General features: G+C 48.1%; 1 protein-coding gene across 2 annotated transcripts in view; it reads right to left on the bottom strand.

Moving 5' to 3' along the window:
* HUNK (hormonally up-regulated Neu-associated kinase) overlaps positions 1-23,958 on the bottom strand; it is a 105,281-nt gene extending 81,323 nt beyond the window's left edge. The window contains exon 1 of one of the 2 annotated variants that reach the window (XM_038581349.1): positions 23,668-23,958. In XM_038581349.1, coding sequence (XP_038437277.1) covers positions 23,668-23,958 — 291 coding nt within the window. Of the gene's footprint in view, positions 1-744; positions 829-23,667 lie in introns of those variants that run through there. The other variant, XM_038581350.1, reaches the window with a different exon arrangement.
* Between the last annotated feature and the right edge of the window lie 2,891 nt (positions 23,959-26,849).

Raw genomic sequence — 26,849 nt, 5'->3', positions numbered from 1 at the left:
TGTGGACAGAACAGTCATCCCCTTCTTTCCACCTCCATCTTCTCTGAAGATCTATCCCCCTGACCTGGCAAGCTTCAGTGACTTACCCAAGTTGGACACGCTGGCACTCACTACTTGGTATGGGTTCAACTGTGTAAAATTTCACGTTGAAGTCCTAACCCCCCAGTACCTCAAAATGTGACCTTCTTTGGAACAAGAGTTGCTGGGCACCTGGGTGGCTCAGTGGTTGGGCAGCTGCCTTTGGCCCAGGGCATGATCCTGGGGTTCTGGGATAGAGTTCTGTATCAGGCCCCTTGCAGGGAGCCTGCTTCTCCCTCTGCCTACCTCTCTGCCTCTCTCTGTGTGTCCCTCATGAATAAATAAATTAAATCATTTTTTAAAAAGGAAATAGAGTTGTCGCAAATGTAATCAGGTAAGATGAGGTCAGTGGAGGGGAGGGCCCAATCTAATATGACTGGTGTCCTTAAAGGGGGCAAATTTAGACACAAAGACACACAAGTAGGGAGAAGACGACGGTCACAGTGATGCTGCCACAAGCCAAGGAGCTACTGAAAGCTAGGAGAGAAGCCTGGGACAGATCTGTTCTAGAGCTTTCGGAGAGAGAGCCCCCCCAATCAACACCTTGCTCTCAGACTTCTGGCCTCCAGGACTGCACCAGAATACATTTCTGTTGTTCTAAGCCACCCGGGCTGTGGTCCTTTGTCACACCAGCCCCAGGAAACACACGCAGTCCTCTGAGGTTACCTGGATCCCATCCGTTCTGACACCTGGGAAATTCTTTGCAGCCATTCTGCGTCCAATCCATCAGGAAGTTAAATATAAACCATAGTAAACTCGGCAGCTGACTTGGGATAAAGGCTTATTTCCAGAGTACTGATTAACTTAGGTTTCACACAGGGCTCTACAGAGGGATGTTGTCCAGAGAGAACCTTTGGACCGTGACAAAGCCTTAACAGGGCAGCCAGAGCTTCCACAGGAAGACCTCTGTTCCTTTTCTTTTTTTTTAAGATTTTATTTTTTACTTATTTATGAAAGGCACAGAGAGAGAGGCAGAGACACAGGCAGAGGGAGAAGCAGGCTCCCTGCGGGGAACCCAATGAGGGACTCAATCCCGGGACCCCAGGATCACGACCTGAGCCGAAGGCAGATGCTCAACCACTGAGCCACCCAGGTGCCCCAGAAGACCCCTTTTCTACTGAGCTGCCCAAGGACCACTGTTTGTGAAACATCAGGATGGAAACAGATGAGAATTTTTCTTTTTCCATGCTTAAAACCTGGTTCTATCTAAAGAACCATACAAACATACACTCACAAATGTCCAAAATGTCACTGGGAACATCATGCGAGGGAAGGACATGCAGCAGGTGAGACAGAGGGTGGAAGAAAATGCTTCATTCAGGCTGGGCGGAGCAGGGAAGACCCCACGGAAGAATAGGGGGGCATTTCGGTGGACCTCTCAGTGCAGGGGGTGGCAGGCAGGGAGCAGAGGCACCCCAGCTGGGGGGGGGTGGCCAAGAAGGACACTCAGAGGACAGAGAACCCACCTTGCCTGGATCAACACGAGGGGTGATGGGACAGAAACGAGAACGGAGCCCGGGGACTGAGCAGAGAGCCCTGAACACAGGGGCTGGAAGCCGGAATTCACTCTGCAGGGAAAGAGGGAACCAACCAGTCTAGAGCTTTTTTTACTTTTTTTTTTTTTTTTTTTTGAAGCAGGGCCGTTGCATGATTAGAGTTCATTTCTACATGGTTAGGATGGATTATAGCCATGAGCAACTGGAGATGCAGAGGATTAAGAAGCCTAAACCCGCATGTGGCCAAGGGATGGGTCAGTAGGAGGTAAAATCAGAAAGCAACGTGGAGGGGAGCCTGGGTGGCTCAGTGGTTGAGCGTCTGCCTTCGGCTCAGGTGATGATCCCGGGGTCCTGGGATCGAGTCCCACATTGGGCTCCCCGCAGGGAGCCAGCTTCTCCCTCTGCCTGTGTCTCTGCCTCTCTCTGTCTCTCATGAATAAATAAATTAAATCCTTAAAACATTAGAAAAAAAAAAAGGAAGCACTGTGGTCAGGGGCAGCAGACAATGGATTGCGTTTGCAATGTATTAGGGGATGAATTATGTCCCTTCAAAAAGATCCTAACTCTCCGTACCTCCCAACCGGACCTTACTTGGAAACAGGCTCATTTTGAGTGTAACTAGTTACAGCAAGGTGAGGTGAGACAGGAGTAGGAACGGGGGTCCCTAGTCCAATAAGGCCAGGATCCTAATTAGAAGAGACAAGTGGGCTCCACACTGAGCAGGTGCCTGTTTCTCCCTCTCCCTCTGCCCCTCCCCTTGCTTGTACGCTCTCTCTCTCAAATAAAATCTTAAAAAAAAAAAAAAGGAGAGAGAGAGAGAGAGAAGGAGAAGGCTTTGGGAAGATGGGAGGGAGGCTGAGTGAGGCCATTTCAAGCCAAGGAACACCCAAGATTGCTGGCACACCACCAGGGCCTGGGAGATCCCCCCACCGGTTTCGGTGGAAGCGGGGCCTGTTCGGACTCCTAGCCTCCTGAGCTGTGAGACCACGAGCTTCTATTGCTCTGAGCCACCTGGGGTGGGGCATTTTGTTGCAGGAAGCCCAAGAAAGTAACACAGGGTGTGAAAACAGAAGATCTCAGTAAGGTTAGTTCACCAGGGAAATTGCTGCCAGCCTTAAAATCACTTCCCCGCAGCATCGAGTGCGGGGAAAGCGTCTCCCCTTCTACTCACCAACCTACAGAGAGCAGTGGAAGGCGGTGATAACTTTAGAGCAATTTCCAATCATTAAAACCGTCTCTGCTATAACATACATTATAAATGTGCGTAGCATTAAGCCATCAAAGAGAGTAAGTTCACTAATGGTATTCCCCACGAGGCTCCTGACAAACTAACGAGGCATGCCAACTGGATGCTTCGTGGACATTAAGGGCTTCGCTTTCCGACCGGTCTCTTTCAGGATGGGCAGACGCTCCCCTTGCTCTCAGACCTCCCAAATTCATTGCTTCACACAAAGCTCTTCTGACAATCAGCCTCCTTTCACACTTCTGGAAGCCTCTGTCTCACCCCCCAGGAGTTCAATGCTGGACTTCTCCGTGGGGGTGACCAAGACAGGCCTCCAGAGTCCAGAAGGAGAGCGAGCTCACAAAACCTATATTCAACACACCTATCTTTGCCCTAATAACACCATGAGATGTAAAGCTTGTCCTGATAACCACAAACCATAAAGTGAATGTGCCAGGTGGGGAGTCACCAGGCCAGGCAGGCAGACAATGAGGCTGAGAAATACAGCTCTGTGTTGCTCACCCCTTTGCCTTCCCATGGAAGCCAGCCCACCTGGAGGGCTCAGGGCTCTCAAGGCTTCATCCAGGGTCTGGTGTCTCCTCGACAGCACATTAGCATAACCATCTGCATTTCTACATCACCTCTCTGTTCCACGCTGTCCCCCATGTTTCTCTCTCCAAGTTAACTGTCACTCCAGGATGAGCCCCAAGCACTCCCAACAGTGGCCAGCATCCCAGGAGGAAATGGAGCCAGATCAGTGTCCCAGGAAGTTAGAACACAGGGAGCAGGGGTGATGGAGCACCACGGAAGCAGACAGTGCTCTCCACCCAAACCCCAAGGACTCCCATTGTCCGGGTAATGTATCTTTTGGTCCTGACCGCTCCACCTCCTTCACTGTCCCCTTGACTGTGCCTGTCTCTTGCTTTTTGCTTTGAGGGTCCAAAGGAATTAGGGGTTAGTGAATGAATGAGACAGGTTAAGGAGAAAAAAAAAAATCCTAGCATGATGTAATGGATTGAATTGTATCTCCCCAAAAGATGCTGAAGTTCTAACTCCTGAGGACCTATGGATGTGGCCTTATTTGGAAATAGGGTCTTTGCAGATGATAAATTTAAGAGGTCATTAGGGTGGGCCCTGATCCAGTAGGACTGTGTTCTTATAAAAAGGGGATATTTGGCCACAGAGACGGGTGTACACACACACACACACACACACACACACACACACACACACACAGAAGATGCTGGGAAAATACCATTTGCAAGCCAAAGGATACCTGAGACTACCAGAGGCTACGAGAAAGACCTAGAACAGACGCTCCCTCGCAGCCCTCAGAGGTAATCAAACCTATTGCATCTTCTTTTTTTTTTTTTTTTTTTGCATCTTCATTTTAGACTTCCAGTCTCCAGAACCAAGTAAGTTTGGTTGGTTTGAGATAATTTCTGTTGTCTAATCCACCCAGGCTGTGGTATTTTGTTATGGCAGCCCTTGGAAAACTAATACACATGACCAAATGCTATCAGCAATAACAATATTTTCAATGTAAACATTTTAAGAGATATACAGAACTGTCTTTTGGGTTCACACAAATCATATGCAAATTATCTATAAGCCCATGTGTCAATATCTCACAAACAAAGTTTAAGTATCTCTGTGGGATGTCTTCATAATTTCATATACCTAAGTGTATCCCTTAAGATATTCTAGTAGAGGGGCACCTGGGTGACTCAGTCAGCTAAGCACCTGACTCCTGATTTCAGCTCAGGTCATGATCTTGGGGTTGGGAGATCAAGCCCCGTGTGAGGCTCCGAGCTAAGCATGGAGCCTACTTGGGATTCTCTCTCTTGCCTTCTCCCTCTGCCCTCTTTGCTGCACTCACACACACGTGTGAGCACACACACACACACTCTCTCTCTCTCAAAAAAAAAAATTCTAGCAGAAATTTAAAACACTTTATTCTTCTGAATGCTATAGAAATAACTATACCAGAAATATAGAACTACTATTGGCATTGAGTATTTTCAGAGGGTTGGTTGGCTGGTTGGTTGATTGATGGATGCATGGATTGAACTATTCCTACAGGAAACGGCAGGCAGCATCACTCACCAAAAACAGATCAGGAATTCAATCAGCAATATTAATTTCCTTACTGAGAGAGGGGGTCGTTTCCAGGTATCATACTACCTGGATACAATGCAATTCACTACGGCGAGGTTGCCTACTAGCATGATTCCGGAGGTTGGCCCTAGCTCTCAGGACACCTAGCAAATATGGATTATATAAACACTGTGTGTGTTTGCTGGAGCCACCATGACAAAATGCCACAGACCAGGATCTTAAACAACAGAATTTAGGTTCTGAAAGTTGTAGAGGCTGGAAGTCTAAGATCGAGGTGTCGGCAGGGTTGGTTTCTTCGGAGACCTCTATCCTCGGCTCATGGATGGCCAAGCCATCTTGGCTTCTCCATGTCCTCACAGAGTCTTCCCTCTGGGTCTGTGTCCTAATCTCTTCTTATTCAGACACCAGATGGGATTATTATTATTATTATTATTATTATTATTATTATTATTATTCAGATGGGATTAGGCCCACCCACCTGACCTCATTTTACCATAATCACCTCTTCAAAGGCCTCATCGCCAAATACAGTCACATTCTGAGCACCTGGGGGTTAGGACTCCAACATAGGCATGTGGGGGGACTCGATTCAACCTAATCCAACACCTATACAGACGCAAGACATGAGCTACCACCACGTGAAGAAGCTCAGGACAACAGTGGCTTGACAAGCACTGCAAAACACCAGGCACCAGCTCACGAGCCCTTTCGGAGGCAGGAGCCACACTGAGCAACAATATTTAAAAGGTTGCTTATGCCTGTGCACCAATGAGGCATGGCCCACCCAGCTGTTGGTGATAAATCAGAAGTTACTTTCCTAATGCCGAAATTTTCCTCTGTCACGTCAAGATGGATGAGTCTCTCAGATTACACACAGAGAAACCCAAAACCATCACAGTCCTTTCCCAGGGAATAAAAAAAGAAAAAAGAAAAGACACACCTCTTTTCTAACCCTTGCTTTTGATTCTCTCCACTTGCAAGTAATGGTCACTGACCCCTTATTAAACTGTCACACTATTTACCCATCCAAGGAAGGAACTGGGAAGAGGGGATTGATGTGTGATCCGCATATTGGGGGGATTTCTCTCTTTGAGCTTACAGAGTCGAACAGCTGTTGCAGCTCTCAATGCACAGGAAGTCTCAGCCTTGGGCCCCTCCATCAGGGTGAATGATGACTCAGGAGACAGAGGGATCACAGGTCTTGAGGCTCCAGAAAAGGGCATTTCCCCCAAGATCCTAATTGTTACATATGCTGGAGAATGTCTTGTGTCTCCTGGGCAGTGAGTGACACAAACAGACCTGAATTTATTTCTCATCTTGCATATCTTTCTCTTCGACAGCAAAGCAACAAAGGGGCTTTTCCAGACAAGAACCAGGACTAAGTCTGCAGAGTCTTACTTGAGATCCCCTAAAACCCTAGGACACAGAATCTGTCGCTCTTTAAAAAAAAAAAAAAAAAAAAAGATTTTTATTTATTTATTCATGATAGACATAGAGAGAGAGAGAAAGAGAGAGGCAGAGACACAGGCAGAGGGAGAAGCAGGCTCCATGCCAGGTGCCCGACATGGGACTCGATCCCAGGACTCCAGCATCACGCCCTAGGCCAAAGGCAGGTGCTGAACTGCTGAGCCACCCAGGCATCCGCTCTGTCACTCTTTAAGGAGAAATTTCCACCGTAATGCCACAAGTTCTGTTTGTGGTTCACAGCTTAATTCTGACTCTGAGACCCACTTTCTTTGAGGGCAGATCGGATTCTTGTGCCTTCGGTGCCTTACACAAAATTATCCATTGCAGGGGGCCCTTTGGGACAGAAACCCAGGCCTCACTTGGCTTGCCATCCTAGGTGCTCTGCAGGAAAGGGTATATTTTCCCCCCAAATACTCACCAAATCACACCACAGAGCTGCAGCCACTCAGAGGGAGCCCCTTTTTTCCAACTGGTCTACCCAGAGGGGATGCCTTTTTCTAAATGGTCTGCCTAGTGATACCTTTTTCTGATTTGTACAAAAGCCCATACAGGTTACCAACAGCTCTGCATAAAGGTGATCGATAAATGTTTGAAAAGACATGATAATTTCCAATGGCCAAGTAAAGATAACGCTTTTTAAAAAAGATTTTATTTATTTACTTATTTATTTTAGAGACAGCAAGAGTGGGGGGTGGGTGCAGAAGGGGAAGGAGAGAGAGAATCTGAAACAGCCTCCATGCCCAGCACAGAGGTCCATGCAGGGCTCGATCTCATGACCTGAGATCATGACCTGAGTCAAAATCAAGAAACAGACACCTGACTGAGCTACCCAGGTGCCCCAAGATAACGATTTACTTATTTATTTTGTTAAAGATTTATTTATTTGTAAGAGAGAGAGAAAGAGGGCATGGGGGAAGGATAGAGAGAGAGAGAGCATCTCAAGCAGACTCCACTCTGAGCATGGAGCCTGATGGGGGGCTTCATCCTAGGACCTTGAGATCATAACCTGAGTCAATACCATGAATTGAACACTTAACTAACAGCCTCCCAGACACCCCAAGACAACTTTTTTAAAAAACCATTTACAACTGGGAAATTTCACTAGCAGTAACCATTCTGACCTCACAGTACGCCTAGCAAATGGCTTTAGATTAGGAAATAAATATTAAAAAAAAAAAAAAAGATGTTCAGAAAATGAGAAAGGTTTTCCATGGGTGTAGAGGGAATGATTTTGAAAGGCAAGAAGTCATCATTTTTTTTGTGCTTTCCCTCTTCCCTTCCCCTAAGCCTTACATGACCTTCTCTTCCATAACAAAGAGATCTTAGACATGCTTTCTTCAAAATTCGACATTTAATACATAAACTCCAAAATTAGCCCTAATTCAAGAAGTATTCCTGTCCCAAAGGCAGCAGAAAACAATCAGTAGTGTATTCTCACGTCCTGAACAAAACTAGCAGCCAAATGTAGCTGAAAAGGTACATGAATAAAGTAACCTTTGGGTGGAAGGGGGTCTTGGGGGACACTGTAGGAGCCGGAAACGAAATTTTGGCGATAATAGTCCAAGACAAAATTCTCAACCCAATCCTGGAATCTAAAGAGGTCTTAGATCACAGTGGCAATGGGGACTTCTAGCAGAGGGCCAGTCAACAAAAACAGCATCATACCTCCAAAACCACAAATGTAGAGGACCTCATAACCCCTATAGATAGTAAAATGTTTTGCTGAGTGTTGAATAAAAAGTTGGCTACCAAACCAAAACATGGGGAATTAAGTTGTCCAATAAATTTTTTCCCACTATACCGATCTGGTAACTCGGTGGGGAATTATCTCTAGATATCCTCTTTCTTCACCATTACAATAACTTTCTACTGTTTAAGGATGCTCTGTGCCAAGAAGGTGACCAGAAGGTAAGGCCAATAAGGATTCAATGATCATACCTTCCTAGCACTTTGTCACCAATCCAAGAAATGTAAGGGAACCATTAGTACTTAGAAAGAGCTCAAAGTAAAAACCAGTCAGCAAAGAAGCCACCAACAGTATGAAGCCATGAGGCAGAGAAGAGAGTGGACAAAGGAATATTCCCTGTGAGCCACGGAAGCTGCTGGAAGCTCCAGGCAGAGGCAGAGAGGAGGAAAGTAGGATTCTGGGAATGCAGGTCCTCAGGGAGGTGTTGACTGTGGGGCTGAGAGGTGCAGCCCTAATCTTCTTCCTCACTTTCCTTTATGCCTAAAATAAAACTCCAAGACCCATGATAAACTCAGTATCTATTTCTCAATCTGAAAAATCCTCATTCACACATACCTTTAATGGTTAAGTATAAACGTGAAAGTCTAACAGAAGAGAATAACCACCTGCCATTTGTACACTGACACAGTATTGAATATATTTTCAGGATAAATATGTGCTTTGTGCAGATATACATATATAAAATATATACATACATTGTATATATGTAAATTATATATACATAATCTACCTGTACATCACATACATGTGTATGTATGTCCATCATCTATATGTGTGTGTGTGTGTGTGTATATAAAATATCAAATCCCCATTGAATACCCATGAGGTATCATCATTTTACAGACACAGAAACTAAAGTTTGGAGGGCTTGAATACTTTATCCAAGATAACATAGCTACTAAGTAGCACAAAGGTGATAGGAACCCAAGACTGTCAGCCCCTAATGCCTGTGCTAATATCCTTAACATGTAAAAAGTTTGTACAAATCAATAAGGCAAACAGGAGAAATATCATTAACAATAGTTAATAGAAGAAACATTTTTTCAATCAAGGACACAAATTATCCTTACCGCTAGTAACTACCAAAATGCACTTTTTAAAAGTCACTTCCAGGCAGCCCGGGTGGCTCAGCGGTTTAGCACTGCCTTCAGCCCAGGGCCTGATCCTGGAGACCCAGGATCGAGTCCTATGTCAGGCTCCCTCCATGGAGCCTGCTTGTCCCTCTGCCTGTGTTTCTGCCTCTCTCTCTCTCTCTGTGTCTCATGAATAAATAAATAAAAATCTTAAAAAAAAAGTCACTTCCATACATTGTATCTCTTGGCATAATCTTTTCAAAGTGCAATTTGGCAATATGTCAAAAGCCTTCTAAGCATTTATCATAAAGAATGGCTTCCCCAATGTGTATACATATAAGGATAGTAAGAGCAATATTATTTATGTAAGGGCATGTTAAAAATAAGCTCAATGGCCAAGAGTTGGGAACTAGTTTGTAAAATTACAGTAATTCTAAATAATGGAATGCTATTTATCACAAATCAAATTTCATTTTATTTTTTTCACAAATCAAATTTTAAAAGAATATTTAACATTATGGGAAAATGCTCTCTATATATTGAAGTGGGGAAAAAACTAGTAAGAACATTGGAATCTCAACTTCATAACATATGAATTCAAAGGGGAAAAAACCAACTGTGTGTATATGTATCTGTATTTGTATATGTGTATATGTCTTTGTATCACATGTACCGAGCTCAAACACCTAAAAATGTTCATAGTGATTATTACCAGTTTGTGCGACAGCAGGTGATTTCTCCTCTTCGTGCTTCTGTTTATTTTTCACAAGGAACCACAGAAAAAAAATTCATGTTTAATTATTCAAAAAGAAAAAAAAGGACAACTATTTTAAGGTACCTAAAACAAAAGGGGAGTAGACAATGAAGTGTGATTATGAAGTATGAAGTGTGGTGGCAAGTGGCAAAGTTAATGATGAAGAGAGTGTACGTAAGTAGCTATGCAAGAAAAAAGGCATGACAATGAACAATTATTAGCCGGGAACAATTATTCCCAATTGAATAATAACCTCAAATATTCTGGAACACACCTGTAACTGGCCTGGTTCAAAGAATTTTAAAACACTTAAATGCCTGGTCAAAAATGCTTTTATTTACTTATTTTTAAAGATTTTATTTATTTATGTATTGAGAGAGAGAGAGAGATAGCACGTATGAATGTGTGTGTGTGAGCTGGGGAGGGACAGAGGGAGAGAGAAAGAATCCCAAGCAGACTCCGCACTGAGTGCAAAAGCTCAGCTCGAGACTCGATCTCACAACCCTGATATCATAACCTGAGCAGAAACTGAGAGTCAGATGCCTAACCAACTGTGCCATCCAGGCACCTCTGAAAATCCTTTTAAAAATTATTTTTAAAATATTTATAGTTGGTCATATGAAAAACTCATTTATATTAAATGATTTGTATTTGTTTTTAAATAAATATGCCCCTTTGAAATCTGGAAGACATTATTCTAAGTCTGATTATTGGAAAGAAACGATTTGTTACTCCACACACTCTCAGGCGCTTTCATTTAATGGCCTTCTATGATTTAAAAAAAAAAAAAAAAAAAAAAGCAAGCTCATTCTTGATCTAGGAAAAGAGCATCTCAGAGTAATGAATTAGGTGAGAGTACAACAGTCATATAGCCATTCCCTCCAGAGGGAAATGCAAGTTTCATTACCTCAAATTGGGCTTGAAATTGCAACTACTGCTCACAAATGTTAGTTTTTAATAGAATAAAATGTCATCCTGTGGGAATGACACTTTACAAACCTGGAGAAGTGTTTTCAAAACAAGTTTTTTTATTAGTATTACTAAATATAAATGTTCAACCGAGAACTGAGTCAGAGACTACTTTCTCTAATTAAATTTTTACCCTGGAATAAAGAATGCACTTAGAAAGCTAGACTTCTAATCAGAGCAGCAGTAATTCCAACTGAAAACCAGATTACATAAGTGATAAACACTTATCTTTATCCACTTGGTTTCACCAAAGTAAGGTTCAGATAAAATGCTAGAATATTCTGAGCCCACACTCCACAGCCAGCTTTCTTCCCTGATGCCTCTTCTTCACCTGGGCACTTTCTCATTCCCTTTGTCTCTAATGCCCCTTCTCAGCCGGCCCAAGGGGAGCTTGGAAGAGCTGGCCGAGCTCCAGACAGTCTGCATCATAAGTAAGGTGAAAGCACTGAGTGTTTTGTTGAGTTTTTAATAAATAATCTGTGTTCGTTCTCGTAGGAGGATGGTTGAACAGGACTCTAAGGGACTGTGCGGGCGGCTCCCTCAACACATGGCCTTACCTGCAGCTCCAACATTTGAGTCAAATACATCTCTCCTCCCTTAGAGATGTGTCTCCCTCCAGCGCAAAAGAAGGTACCAAAAGTAAGACAATTGCTAACCAGAGCTACTCAACGTGCCTACCAGTCCTCACCGCTCCTTCATTAAGAAAATCTGCTGCCAAAAAGTTATGCATTGATATTTACATTTATCATAGTATTCTAAGATTTCTATTTGATAGATACACACATTTGTGCGTATATATATAATTAAATATATATTAATTACATATTAAATATATATTATTTATCTATTATAAGATTTCTATTTGATAGACATACACACATTTGTGTTTATATGTATAATTAAATATATATTATATATAAATATATATTATTATTTATCTATTATAAGATTTCTATTTGATAGATATACATTTGTGTGTATATATAATTAAATATATATTATTATTTATTATAAGATTTCTATTTGATAAAGATACACATATTTGTGTTTACGTGTATATATAATTAAATATATATTAATTATATATTAAACATATATTATTATTTACCTATTATAAGATTTCTATTTGATAGAGATACACACATTTGTGTATATGTATATACATGTATACATTTATATGTGTGTGGTATGTGCACACGAGCGCACGCGCAAATCTCAAGCTCCTCATCTCATAGTGAACTCGTAAGACGTGGCTGACCACATCTGCTGTCCACACTTTCAAGACTCAGAGTGCACTGCGAACCTGGCACAGTGGAGCCAAAGGGTGGGGAAAGCACCCTTCACTACCCGCGACCACACAGGGAGGTTGTCACCCACAACAAGCTCCCCAGGTATGCCTAGGACTTTGGGCTTTGGTTTATGCATTGCTGACTCATGACCTGATTAGCTGCTCACTAGAACTTTTATTTGAAAGCCCTCAGAAGGATTCCAGACACTCTGACGAAATGTTTTCTAGGGTGAATCTGGTTTTGCCATTCTCTGAGGGGTTTCCCAAAATGTGGGATTTTCACTGCTTAACTTGAGAGAGTCCTGGGCACAACAGCATGGCTGGTGACTCGGCAAAATGAGCACAACAGTGCCTACCACAAAAGGCCACTGTAAGGAAGAAATTATTTTATGCAGCAAGCTAGGACCTGGGACCTAGGACATAGCCTAGCAGGTGGTATGAGGTCTATAAATGTGCATGATGATTATTGTTTTCAGTGTTACCTCTGGTGGCGGAAGCAAAGAGCAAGCATTCATTTCTTTCCTGCAGGTTTTTGGTGATTCGGGACCTCATGAAATCCCTGTGTTGCTCTAGTAGACAAAGGGTTCGCCGGGAGTCTAATTTCATCCTACCACCCCTACACAGAAATAGCAAGACTCCCTGAGGGCAGATGCTACAGCGCCTGCCTCCTTTGTCCCTCACCAGCCCGCTCTGTGCCCAGTGGGTACCCATCACTGCTGTCCACTCTCCCGTGTTCTATTCACAGATCCCCGGCAAAGGGCAGAAGTGACCGAGAGTGGAGCTTCATCGAACAAGAGGACCTAAGCAGAGGCAGAAAGGAAGCCAGACACCTTAGCAAAAAGCCATGGGATGGGATGCAAGACTACAAGGACTCAGTACGCGATAAAAGTGGCAGGGAGATGAAAAAGAATCAAATGGCTCAGAGAACAGGCAAGAGAAGCAAGCAGGATTGCCAAATGTTTTGGCAGCAATTTGGCTTAGGAGACTGATAAACTTATTAAAAAATTATAGTCAAAGAGACAGATCCAAACCTCCATATATCTCCATGGGAAACATCCAAAAAAATGTATGTTTGCAAATAGCAAATTTGCCATCTGTTGCAGTGTTAGTACATTTTCTCAGGAAAGAGCTGAGGGTCCATTAGCAAGTCCCATGACATTGCAAAATAGTCTTCTGCTTCTAGCTGGTCACCTGTCACTCCGGTACCTAGGTGCCATCCGTAACAAATCCCTGCAGAAGGCACAGCTGTTCCGAGGCTAGGATTTTTCCCAAGGAACGCCACCTCGACAACCAAGTCCATCTAACACACCCCACACGCAGGCATACCTATGAGCCATGAGGAGTGGAGTCACAGTGTGTGCAGAACCAGTCCCTGCCAACTTGGACACTGTCATCCAGAGGCTGCCCTCATGTCCTAGAAACCTCAAAGCATTTTTTGATGCACTCAAAAAATATTTACTGAGCACCCTCTCTGTTCCAGGTACTAGTCTAGACACCAGTAAGAGAGTGGTGATCCCTTCCTCATGGGGCTTATAGTCCAATGAGGAGACAATAAATGTATCAACACACAAATATACACCATAGGGTCAGGTGACATTATAGGTTGAATTTCATCTCCCCCAAAATTCTTATGTTTAAGTCTTCTCCGAATCCATCCAAGCTGCTATAACAAAATACCATAGACTGAGTGGCTTATAAATAGCAAAAATTTATTTCTCACAGATTGGAAGTTGGAAGTCTAAGATCAAGGCACTGGAAGATTTGGGGTCTGGGGCTGTATTTTCTTGCTGTGTTCTTGCAAGAGTCAAGGGAGCTTTCTGGGGTCTCTTTTATAAGACTGCTAGTCTTCTTCATAGGGGCCCTGCCCTCATGTCCTATCACCTCCTAAAGGCCTCACCCCCAAATACTATCACACTGGGGCTTAGGCATCTACATATGAATTCGAGGGGCGGGTACAAGCATTCTCACTACAGCAAGTGCTAACCCCCACTACCTCAAAATGTGACTTTATTTGGACATACAGTCTTTACAGAAGTAATCAAGTTCATGTAAGGTCATGAGGATGGGCCCTACTCTAATATGGTTGGTGTCCTTATAGAAAGAGGAAATGTGGACACAGAGACAGATATACATACAAGGAAGGTGACGTAAGAGTCACAGGGAGAAGACAGCCATCTGTAAGCCAAGGAGAGAGGCCTGGAGCAGATTCTCCCTCACAGCCCTCAGAAAGAACCAACCCCACCGACACCTTGATTTTGGACTTCTAGCCTCAGAACAGTGTGGCAATATGTTTCTGTTTAAGCCACCCAGTTGGTGATGCTTCGTTACAATGCCCCCGGCTAACTAACAGAGATGGTGAGGGGGGGAAGACAAATTTTATCTATTGCCTTTCCCATGAAGAGATTACAGGATATGGATTCGGAGTTGTCCCAGCAAGAATCAAGGTTTTCCAAAGATCCATCCATACACCATCATGCCCCATGCCCGTGATCCAAGCACAACAAGAGCAGGGGGTCAGAATACCGTGCTCAGTCTGAGGTGATGGTTGTAGAGTCAGCCTGCCCAATCCAAGTGTAATCTGCAATTTTTGCCCAATCAGCACAGGCGCTAGCACACCAAGGTGACCCAAACCCTTATCCCAACAACACAGAGCAGACAGGGCTGGGCAACAAAGCAGTAGCTCTTAACTTTCTAGAGGGAAAGAACTCTTTTTAGAAAGAAAGTCATGGAATGGACACTCTCCTCAGAAATATTTAATTATCCACATACAATTTACAGGGGTTTGTGGACATACGGAGTTCATCTATAGTCCCTCTCTAGTTAGTGGGATCCAGGGAAATAATCTCTGCAATGGCACGAATCACCAAGAAACAAAGACAAAGAATAAACATGGAGCAAGAGAAGGTGGGCAAGGCTGCCAAACATATCACTGAAAGAGGACTGATTTCCTTAATATATAAAATGCACCTAGAAATCAATAAGAAAAAGACCCCAAACCCAGGGGAGAATGGTGAACAGACAGGAACAATGAACAGAAATGGCATGCAAATTGTTGTTAAACGTGAAAATATCCTCACTTGTTAATTGGAGGAACTATGAATAAAACCAGATACCATGTTTAATCTACAAGACTGGTAAAGATCAAAACATTTAAAGAGGGTTTGTATTGAACAAAGATACAGAAAGATACTCCCACAGCAGGTTACTGTGTGCAGAAATGGGGATAACCTCTATGGAAGGCAATTTGGCAATATTTTTCGATGGTTGAAACGGTCATATCCTTTCACCTAAGACTAGCAACCAATCCCTCCGATATACTCGAAACATTTACAAAATAACCAACGGGCACAGATGTTTACTGCCGCAGCGTTTGAGAAGGACAAAAAATTCCATACAACCTAAATGTCCCCTCTTTAATCGTCCTTAATTCTTTAACTAATGTCCTTTGACTTAACCAACAAGGAATGATACAGCAAATATGTTAGCTCTATCCGATGAATAAAATGCAGTAATTAAAAATAATGAGCTGGGGCGCCTGGGTGGCTCAGTTAGTTAAGCATCTGCCTTCAGGCTCAGGTCATGATGTCGGGGTCCTGGGATCAAGCCCTCTCCCGCCCCCCACCTCACCCTTGTCAGGCTCCCTGCACAGCAAGGAGTCTGCTTCTCCCTTTCTCTCTGCCATTCCCCGCCCCACTTCGTGTATTTTCTCTTTCTCCCCTTTTCTCTCTTTCTCAAATAAATAATTAAAATCTTAAAAAAAATAATGAGGCAATCCTATAGTAGTTTGCAGGAAGGACGTGCAACACATATTATTACTAAGTGAGAAAAATCAAGACACCAACAGCACATAGGTGTAGAAGCATACTTTGCCACACCTCTACATTTACAAATGTATATGAACACCTGAATGCACAGAGAGCATCCCTGGAAGGACACACAGGAATCTGGAATCAGGGTTGCCTCTGGGGACAGAAAGGCACACAGGTAAGAGGCAGAATGACCTCTCACTACCTACCCTCTTGAAACTTTCGAACTGAAGAACATGTGTCTGTATGAACTACGCCAAAACTGAACCAGATGAATCTTAAAACACACAAAAATGATTAAAAACCAAAAAGAACCCAGTAATTAGGAAGGGCAGAGAGGTAAGGAGGGCAGAGCCAGCACGGTGAGGTGGTAAGAAGGTGTTAAGAAACGGCTCTGACCCAGGTAGTCTTCTGTCCGCTGGTATGGCCGGAATCATGAACTCTCATCGGCTATAATCCGGTTTCCCACAGCTGCTTCGACAACTCTTCCCACAACCCAGGAGGGGATCGGGGAGGGAGGGTCCCTCCCACTGTCTCTGAACTGGGCACGCTGGTCAACAAGAGCGCCCAGGGATTCCAACCGAAGAGAAACACGAGGCAAGAATATTTCCCAGGACACGGAGTGTTTGGAGTGTAGACCTCGCCGATGCTCCCTCGTGCCAGGCTGAGAGGGATGATGACAGCTGGGTCAGCAAGGTGGGGCGGGAAGCTACCCACTTCCTTTATGGACTCAGACTAAGACTCCCTCCCAGTCGGGCCCTGGCCCCATGCCCCCCCACCCCCCACCCAGTAAGCCAGTAAGCTGCGGACACTGGGCTGCTGCCCAGCTTCCCATTTAGGGCTAAGGAGCTTCCTCCCTGCTGTTGCTGGCTCTCAGCTGTGAGCCCCCCCAGGAACTGCCCTCAGCAAGTGCCCAAGGTCATGCCCCCTTCCCAGGGCAGCCCCCATCCAATGATGGGTCCATGCAGAGGCCCAGTCCCCTCATTCCAACTTGGGACCCCCATGTAGGACCATCTTGGCTCCACGGCATGGGCAGGGGCGTCGCTGAGACTGCACTGGAGCCCAACATCTCCCCCTGCCCTTCCTGCCGTGCCCCTCCTCACCCCTCCCCTCCCAAGTACTGCTATGAGGATAGCCCTGAGACCATATCCTTCTCCTGCTCAACGCCTGCTTCCCAGGGAATCGCCTGCAACACAATCCTAACAGTCTTTGGGGGCGCTGTGAGCTGAGCTGCGTCCCACCAAAAGACACGTTTGAGTCCTACCCCCTGGTACTTGTGAATGGCACCCTCTTGGAAACGGCATCTTTGCATATGTAATCAAGACGAGGTCCTACTGGATTAGGGTCAACCCTCTAAATCCAGTTATCAGTGTTCTTATACGGAGAGGCAGATTCGGAGACACAGGTGGCACCCAGGAGGAGGAAGGCCACGTGAAGACGGAGGCAGAGACCGGAGTGGCAGAGCCACCAGCCAAGGAATGGCAAGGATTGCTAGTAAGTGGCAGAAACTAGAAGCAGCAAGGACGGGTCCTCCCCTAGAGCCTCCAGAGGGAGCACGGCCCTGCTGACACCTGGATTTGGGACTCCTGGCCTTCAGAACTGTGAAAGAATAAATGTAAGCCACCAGCTTCGGGATTATTTGTTACGCTGCCCTAACAGTAGAGAAGTGAAGGTTGCAGGGAAAACCTACTCAGGGCGCTCCCTCTACTTCATCAATACAGGTAAGGACCCCCGCCAGTTGGTTCTCACCTGCCCAGGGGCATTGCTAGCACGAAGTGAGAAAATGCACAGAGGGCCCCCCCCAAAAAAAACCCACAAAACACACTACACCTGCAAGAGCTGGCACTTGTGATAAAGGAGAGGTAGCAGCCCTCCCTGCCTTTGTACAGGTGATCAGCTTCCTCTGGTCCCATTCAGCCCCCCGGGGGTTCACCTCCCTCCCCCTGGTCATCTCACCAGCCGGCCGCACCCCATCCGAAGCGAGCGCCTGGAATTCAATTCAGGTGGGCACTCAGAAGTGGCCGGGGGTCCCCCGGTGAGCAGAGGAAGAGCTCTGGTCAGTTTGCTAAAAATCGGGCTCATGGATTTATCTATGGGTTTCAATGAGCCAAGAGAGCCGGTCACTGGGTTACCACGGATGCTCAGAGAGGGTGTGCGTCCCAGGGCAAATGAGACCGTGGCCAAGCCACCTTGTCACAGAGGACGACACCGGGGCTGCTGGTCATTCTGGGCAGATGCAGCTGCCACTGGCCCCCACCTTCTGGAAGGTAACGGTGGGGAGGGCTGACTGCCAGGCTTCACTCCAGACCGCCGTCATCATCCACCCCCCCATATGGGGACTCCACCCCTACAGAGAAAATGTAGGGCTGTAGGGCTCCAGCGCTGTTAGGCCCATTCCAAGCTCCCTTTGAAGTCCACGGCCCCGCGCATCAATGAACCCTAAGAACTAAGCCCTAAGTGCCAATTTCCATCATTCACACGGACTTCAAAAAGATGAGATGGGGCAGCAAGTTCAAAAAGAAATGTGCCCGCAACGGCGGCATGCAATCTCGGAAATTATAGGCACTGCCTCGCCACACGCGCCACGCTGAGCAGGTGCCTTTGCCGAACGCCTCCTCCTTGCCAAGAAATCCCTGCTGCGGATTAATAGGAGTTTCCAGTTCTCTAAGCATTGCTTGTTCCTCGGAGCTATTACCCCTACATTTCTAGCACTTCAGAAAATAAAAAATAATAATAAAAAATACAGGATTTAGCACCTGTTTGTTTCAGAAATACTTGCTAAAAACAGATCTGCCAAAAGGCCATCTCTAAAATTAGTCATATTTCCTGTTCTGCAAAACATAGTAAACTGTATTTTTAGTAACTCCTTTACTCCAGGTATCTGGCACCGTCATGCTCCCAGCATAATTATTGGCAACTTACTAAGCAGGCAACCCTTATTTTTAGCTGCAGAATAGCTCCAACAAAAGTGATAAACAGGCTTATTATTTTTTTTAAGCAAGGGTTAGAACAAGATACTTAAACATCTTAACCAATCATTCATGTATCCAACTTTGTATCTTAGAAAGGTTTAATCACAAAAGGAGGTACTTTGTGGCATCAGCCAGGGTCCCCTTTTTGCAGCTTTGCCTATGAAACCAGCTCCCTACCTGAGATAGATATATACCCTGCTTTTCTCCATAAGCTTTTCCAACTTTATCAAGTTTATTTAAAAACATACAATAATAACCTATTGTATGTCAAAATGAGGCGTTTCATAGGTATCAGGATGAATTTCAGGGGCAGCAGACACAACCTCTTAGGTCTTTCAAAGTCATCACTTGGGGACGCCTGGGTGGCTCAGTGGTTGAGCAGCTGCCTTCGGCTCAGGTCGTGACCCCAGGGTCCTGGGATCAAGTCCCATATCGGGCTCCCTGCAGAGAGCCTGCTTCTCCCTCTCCCTCTCTCTCTGTGACAAATAAATAAAATAAAGAAAAATCTTAAAAAAAAAAAATAAAGAAAATGAACAAATAAAGAAAATCTTAAAAAAAAAAAAAAAAACCAAAGTCATCACTCAATTACCACTCCCACCCCCCACCCCCCCATGGGGGGGGGGGGGGACTTGGTTTCAAAGCCACAGAGAATACTACGCAAAATCTGATTTTGTGGTCACTTTTCCTCCTCCAATTATCAGCCTCCAGTAGTCACAGACACTCTGCCCTAAGAACGTACCGGTTAAGAGTCTCACATGACCAAGAGAATTATTTATTTTCTTTTTCTTTTTTTTAAATAAATTTATTTTTTATTGGTGTTCAATTTACCAACATACAGAATAACACCCAGTGCTCATCCCGTCAAGTGCCCCCCTCAGTGCCCGACACCCATTCACCCCCACTCCGCCCTCCTCCCCTTCCACCACCCCTAGTTCGTTTCCCAGAGTTAGGAGTCTTTATTTTCAAAGCCATATTAACAGAGATGACGTTCACTCAAAGCTAAAGGAGGGCAAAAGTAGGTGTCACCCAAACCCATTCTTTCTTTTCAAGCAGTAACAGGGCCATCTAGATGCAAATAACTTTCAAACAAACAACTTCACAGGAAAGGCAGGCGAAATACTGCCCTGCCCAGCAGACAGCGGTGGCCAAAGGAAGCTACTTGATGAGATAGGATTGAAGCCTGAAATGAAAGTCAGGAGAAAGTGGTTTTCTATCATCTCAGACAGTTAATTCCCAGCAAACCACGGAGGATATTGCCCAAATCTTTTTGGAAATGTGCACCGAGTCGAAACGCCACACACACACACACACACACACACACACACACACACATACACACCCTAAGTGTCCTAAACCAACAGTACTCTATAGAGTTTGGCACAAAACACCCAAAACACAGTGTATAGTTTGAAACTGTAACTGTGAAGCTGGCCAAACGTAGGTACCCCTTCTTCCTCCCTTTCTCCATCCCACCTTTGAGCTTTTTCAAGAACTGATTCACCATCACAAGCTGCCCCGGTCCTGCCGCGGGGGATGGCATGGGGCCATGCATCCATTTACTACAGTGTTCATGACTTAATGTCTCTCCCACTATGATCTATCTCCTTTTAAAAATAAAGGGAAGGATAAAAGTGAAGTGCTCTAACCAAAGTATGCGCCCCCAAAACGAGGGCAGTATTGGGGTGAGAGGCTTAACAGGGCCATTTTCATCACCCACTGGGAGGGTCAACTCATTTCCCTCCCCCTAGGGTACTGTCACCTCGAGGTTTCCCCTTGCTAGGTTCACATAAGTACCCCTACCCCTTCGCCAGCCTGAAAACCCTCTTACTAGGTCCCCTTGTAAAAAGAGGGCAAGTCTGAACATAGCAGGAGGTTCACTTCACCTTTGTTTGGCTTTAGTAAGACAATATCCAGAACTCCAGTGTGGATGGGGACTCAGGAACTCAGTAATCCTTCCCCAAGTCATGCATGCGTGTGCATGCACATGCAGGCGCGCACACGCACATTTTAGTCTCCACGATCTGCCAAAACCCTAATCTATTAGTTAAGCTTTAAAGGTGTCGGATTTGGGAGATAAAAGCCACGAATGACACCCATTGTTTCCTTAAAGCTGGCAATTAAGGGAACTAAAATCCAGATTTCTGGTGATGCTTGTACTCCCTGAAGCACTGATTCTCATAGCTGGAGAACAGTCAGAAAAATCTCCCCACCTTCTCCCCAACCCCAGGAACCGCCCTCAATAACTAGAGCCAATCAATTAGTCTAGAATGACTATTTCACTTCCAATTAATGGTCTCTTCCCCACTTGCTGAAGATGCACTGAGAGCTCCTGACTTATCTTTGATGGTGAGACTCATCATTTAAGAAAGATAAGACGGGGGTGCCTGGGCGGCTCGGTTGGTTGAGCGTCGGACTCTTGATTTTGGCACAGGTCATGATCTCAGGGTCCTGGGATGGAGCCCCAAGTCAGTTCCCTGCCGGCAGGGAGTCTGCTTCTCCCTCTCCCTCTGCAGCTCCCCTGGCTTGTGCTCTCTCGAGTGCACAAGTTTTCTCTCTCTCTCTCTCTCTTTCTCTCAAATAATAAATGAATATTCTGTTCCACTAATGTGTCTTTCGAGTTGAATACTGATACCACAGCTGTTTAAAAACATAAAAAGGAAAGACAGATAAGACAAGGGGCGCCTGGGTGGCTCAGCTGGTTGAGTGTCCAACTCTTGCTTTCGGCTCAGGTCATGATCTCAGGGTCCGGGGTTCGAGTCCCAGGTCAGCTCCACTCAGCGGGGAGTCTGCCTGAGATTCTCACCCTCCTTCTCCTTCTCCTCCTCCCCTCCCAGCTCACATGCACTCTCTCTCCCTCTAAAATAAATAAAATATTAAAAAAAAAAAAGATAAGTCAGGAGCTCTCAGTGCATCCTCGCCCAGTTCAGCCAAGGCCAACAGCCTTATGTTATGGAGCAAAAATGCACCGGTGAGGAGCCGGAGGCAGAACACAGCATGGGAAAGTGGAGAGAAGCCAGGGGAGGCAGAGCGGCAGGGCCAGGCGAGATGGACGTGCTCCTAATGTTGGCCACATGCTGTCAGTTTAAAGTCTCGTCTCTTTTTGCTAAGTTTCAAGCAGGAACACACACAACCAGACTAAGTCCTATATGTTTCAAAGGAAAACAAAGTTCTCCCACCCGTGCCAAGAGGAATGTCCCCGGGGATGGGGACGTGAGTGCGCTGTGGTTAGCCAGGGGGGCCTGGGCAACCGCGCACCCTGGCCGCCTGTCCGTGGGCCAGCCCGACTGCAAACCAAAGGAGGAAAGTCTGCTGTGATCCCTTTGGACTAGGAGGAGGTTAGGAGTGTTTTTCCTTGAAGAGGTACCCGATTTCGAGGAGTGCATTCTGCACACTCCCTTTTTACGTGGAAATTCAAGAAAAAGGCACTTTTTAAACTACTCACTGTAACCGCAGCTACCCCACCAAGGTACCCCCCCCCCTTCCCCTGCCCAGAGCAGCGGTAGGAACAGAGAACAAATGAGAAGGGTGAAATGCAAGGAGCTTCAGGACACAGGAGGGGGTAACCAAAGGTAGGTGAGGCTGGGGACACGGGTGCAGGGCAGTTCACCCTGGCTTCGAAGGTCCACAGTATGGCATCGCCAGGCATCCCAGGCTGGGCAGAGGATCCCAGGTCAGTGGGCAGAAGGGGAAGTAGGAACCTACAGCCTCCTGCCCCCATATGTGGATGCTTCCCTGATCAGTGAGCCAGCAGAAGGGGATACTCTCTGGCCATGGGCTGAGAGACTCCAAGCCTTGCAGGGGGAGCAGGGGAGAGGAGGGCGCTGGGGAGGAGGGAGAGCCTTGAGTCTCAGATGACCATGAGCTTGTGGCAAGCTTGGGCAGCCTCACTACTTGGGGTGACCCAGCATCTGGGCCACTCAGCTCCAAAATCAGTCATCACCTCCTGGCTTTCTTCTCACAGATCCAAGCTACAACTTAGATCTACCTTAGCAAACCCTGGCAAGGGTCACAACCATCCAACTTCTCACAAGTTGCGGGAGGGTGCCCCTCTGGGGGCTCTGGGGGCTCTCCCGGAAAGATCGGAAGGCACCTCCAGACCCCCCTAAGCCTGGGGATATCAGTGTGTAGTTCTGTAGCGCCCCCCCCCCTCCACGAAGAGGGTCCTTACAGCAGCTCCTACTCAGTGGCTTGAAGAGAATGGAGGAGGGATGGAGGGATGGAGGGACGGAGATGGAAGTGGTTGGGGAAAGAGGGGTGGGTCAGATCAGAAAGCAGGGGCGGGAGGGGACCTCATCTGAGCACCAAAAGCTGCCCTAGCTGCCCCAGCCTACAGGTGGAAGAGGTCCCCGGGGTCTCGGAGCCCAGGAGGGGAACCTAAGGCTCCCCAAGGGCTGGCACCCTCCACGCAAGGGCCTGGCTCCAGCTCCTCCACGGATCTAGGGGGCCCCTGGGGGGGGGGGCGCAGGAACCGAGCCTCCCCATCATCCATCATCCCCCTCCCCCCGCGCTGGTGTCCACCAGGCGGCGCCGTCGGGGGAGCAGGAAGGCTGCGGGCGGCTCCGCGGGTCCCCCGCCGCCCCCCGGGGAAGGGGGGCTCGGCCCCTGTCTGCAGCCGCGAGCTCGGGCAGGCGCGGCCGGACTCCCCGCGCAGTGCTCCCCGCGGCCCGGGCGGCTCACCTTCTCTCCGGTCAGCACGTGCAGCCCCTCGCGCACCTTGGCGAAGGAGCCCTCGCCCAGCTTCCTGCTGCCGATGAGGTAGTTGCCCACCCGCTTGTGGTGCTGGAAGTCGCGGAGCCGCTCGCGGGACACGCCGCTCACCCAGGCCGGCAGGAAACTTCCCTCGCAGGCCGCCGCCGGCCTGGCCGCGTCCTCCGCGCCGCCGCCGCCGCCGCCGCCGCCGCCGCCGCCGCCGCCGCCCCCCGGCGCCGCCGGCTCGCCCAGCAGCCCGTCCCCCGCCGCCGCCGGCATCGCGCTCGCCCGCAGCCCCGCAGCCCCGCAGCCCCGCAGCCCCGCAGCCCCGCAGCCGCCGCCCTGGGCCCGCGCCCCCCGCCGCCGCCGAGCGCCGCGCAGACAATAGCCGGCGGCCGGGCTCCGGGGACCCGCCCCCAAGAAGTTCTTCTTCGGAGGGTCGCCCGGGGGCCCCAACGGGTCCCGTCCGGCGGCTGCTGACAGTCGGCCGGCTCGCGGGCGCGGGTCGCCGGGGTCGCCGGGGTCGCCGGGGTCGCCGGGGGTCCCCGGGGTCGCCGGGTCCCGGAGCTCGGGGCCGGCTCGCGCGTCCTAGCGGCGCTCCGGGGGCAGCGCGCGGCGGGCTGCAGGCGCCCTCTGGAAGGCAGCAGAAGAAAGCCCCATTCAGTTTGAATTTGCAGAAATTCAATCCGGGCGCGGGCGGCGGGAACAGATGCGAGCTGCACTCGGCGGCCCGAGCACTTTCAAATCCCTCGTAGCCCCTCCTTCGCCGCGCGCCGCGGCCGCGCTCGACCCCCGCCGGCGAGGGGAGGGCCCCGGGGAGGGGGCGGCGGGGCGCGCGGCGGAGTCACCTGAGCGCCAGACGGGGGGACCCCGCGCGGCCTCGGGGATGCGCGCGCCCGGGCCGCCCGGGTCGGGCTGCCTCCCGCGGCGCCTCCCGCCCGGATCCCGGGCTCGGGCTTTCTGGACCTTTCGGCGAGGCGATGCGCCCGCAGCCGCGCCCGCCGGGGGCAGGGGGAGGGGAGGGCGGGGGAGGGCGGGGGAGGGCTCCCGGAGCCGGCGCTGGGCTCAGGGGCTGGGTGCGCAGCCCGGGGCCTGGCACACAGTAGGGCCCCGCGGCCCGGGCGGGAAGGCAGGATGGGGAGGCGGCGGGGCGTCCGTCGGGCTCGCGCGCAGCCGGGTCTCCGCTGCAACAATAGTGGCGGCGGCGGCGGGGGGGGCGGGGTAGGGCCGGGGCGCCTGCGGCCGCCGCTCGCCGTTCACACCTCTGCTCCCCCGGAGGCGCGGCGGGCGGGCGGGCGGGGGCGGGGGCTGGGGCCCGGCGCTCGCAGCCCCTCCTGGCTTTTGTTCTGTGCGCGCCGCGACCGTGCGCATCCCCTCGCCCGCAGGCGCGGCTGCCCGGCTGGCTCGGGTTTTCTCCAGGATCCCACCCCACCCCCAGCCCACCCCCAGCCAGCAACGTCTTCCCTGAAACGGGGACTCTCGTGAGGCCGGAGCTTGGGGTGGGGGCGAGGGGGGAGAGGTAAGGGGGAAGCGCTTACAAAATACTACCTGTTGAGCCGCGGAAAGGCGCCCGCGCTGCCTGCACGCTTCCAGGCCCTGGCAATTGCATCAGAGTTGAAAAGGATGCGGTCCTAACCCAAGTTCCTTGCTTTATTGACTGCTCCGGGTGGCCGGACCCCGTCAGTGCTCGGAGATGGGGAGGGGAGGGGGGGTTTACCCGGGGTGGGCCGAGCTGTCATGAATCCAGTTGGGGGCCTTGTGGCCCATCTGAAAAGCGACCCCAAGAAACGCCTCTTCTAAATAGATCTGACGTCACATGTGCTCTCTAATGAACTACTCGCAAGTTAGGAGGCAGCAGCCTCGTTAGGACTGAGCTTGTGGGTTCCGGACACTCTGTTTTCCAATATTACATTCTTTTAAAAAGATTTTTAAGATTTATTTTTAGAGGGGCGCCCGGGGGTGGCTCAGCAGTTAAGCGTCTGCCTTTAGGCCCAGGGCGTGACCCTAGAGTCCTGGGATCCAGTCCCGCATCAGGCTCCCTGCATGGACCTGCTTCTCTCTCTGCCTCTCTCGGTGTCTCTTATGGATAAATAAATAAATAAATAAATAAACTTTAAAAAATAAATTCATTTTCAGAGAGAGAGCGAGAGCACAGAGGGGAGGGGGAGAGGGAGAGTCTTAAAGCAGGCTGAGCGCTGAGCTGACCAGGGGCTCGATCCCAACACCCCCCACCCCCATCCCCAGATCACACCTGAGATCATTCCACTAGGAGTGGAACATGTTAACCAACTCTGTGCCCCGCTCCAAGGCCCCCAACATTACATGTTTTTCTTGCTGTGCCGACATCCCAACCCCACAATTCTGTGTGTCGCTTTAATCTCTTTAATGTGTCTGATTCAACAATCAGGTTTGAGGACAGGGACGTGAGGTGGAGGGGAAGGAGAGAGCTGTATGATCGGTGCTGGTGCCTGCAAAGTAAAATGATCAACAAATGTCCAGTGAAGGGAGAATATGGAATTCACTTTGGGGTCATAACCATTCAGAAAAGATTTTGGAGTTTCCCCAATGTTGTCTTCATAGAGTCTGATTTTTTTTTTTTAATTTTAAGACACTGGCTCTATATGAACATTTGGAAGCTCCTTTTTTATGGTGTAAGGCAAATTTCAGAGTCGGTTCATCAAAGTCTCTTCATAGCCTAAAAAAATAAATAAATAAAGTCAGCTTCAGGCACAAAAATGGTGGAAGATGTTTACAATAAAACAGAGATTTTTCTTTCCTTTTAATTATCCTCTCAGGGTAGAGGTCAGAAAATGGGTGAAGAAGAGAGAAAATCCAGACCCATTAAATCTTTTTTCGAGCCTGATGTCTGGGTTTGATTCAAGTTCACTGCTAATTCCATCATCTGGGATGGATGCCAAGGAGAAGTCCAAATCCTACGTTTGCCTGGGCTTAGGAACTGGTGTTTGAGCTACAGGTCCTGTTCTCCGAAATGGTCTTGTTTAAGAAGGAATAACCCCCAGAAGTTCCTTTATGTAAGATGAATTAGCACCCCAAACAGGCTACTGCCCTCATAATAGATATGCAGAAAACATCTGGTTGAAAAGCAGTAGTCCAGCATTCTAGATTCGCTATGAATTATCTTACACTAGATATCTCATCCTCCTGTGGGA

This window comes from Canis lupus, chromosome 31, assembly GCF_011100685.1.
Source record: "Canis lupus familiaris isolate Mischka breed German Shepherd chromosome 31, alternate assembly UU_Cfam_GSD_1.0, whole genome shotgun sequence".
Taxonomy (NCBI): domain Eukaryota; kingdom Metazoa; phylum Chordata; class Mammalia; order Carnivora; family Canidae; genus Canis; species Canis lupus.
The sequence above is the reverse complement of the archived record's forward strand: the minus strand, read 5'-3'. Positions and strand labels throughout refer to the sequence as shown.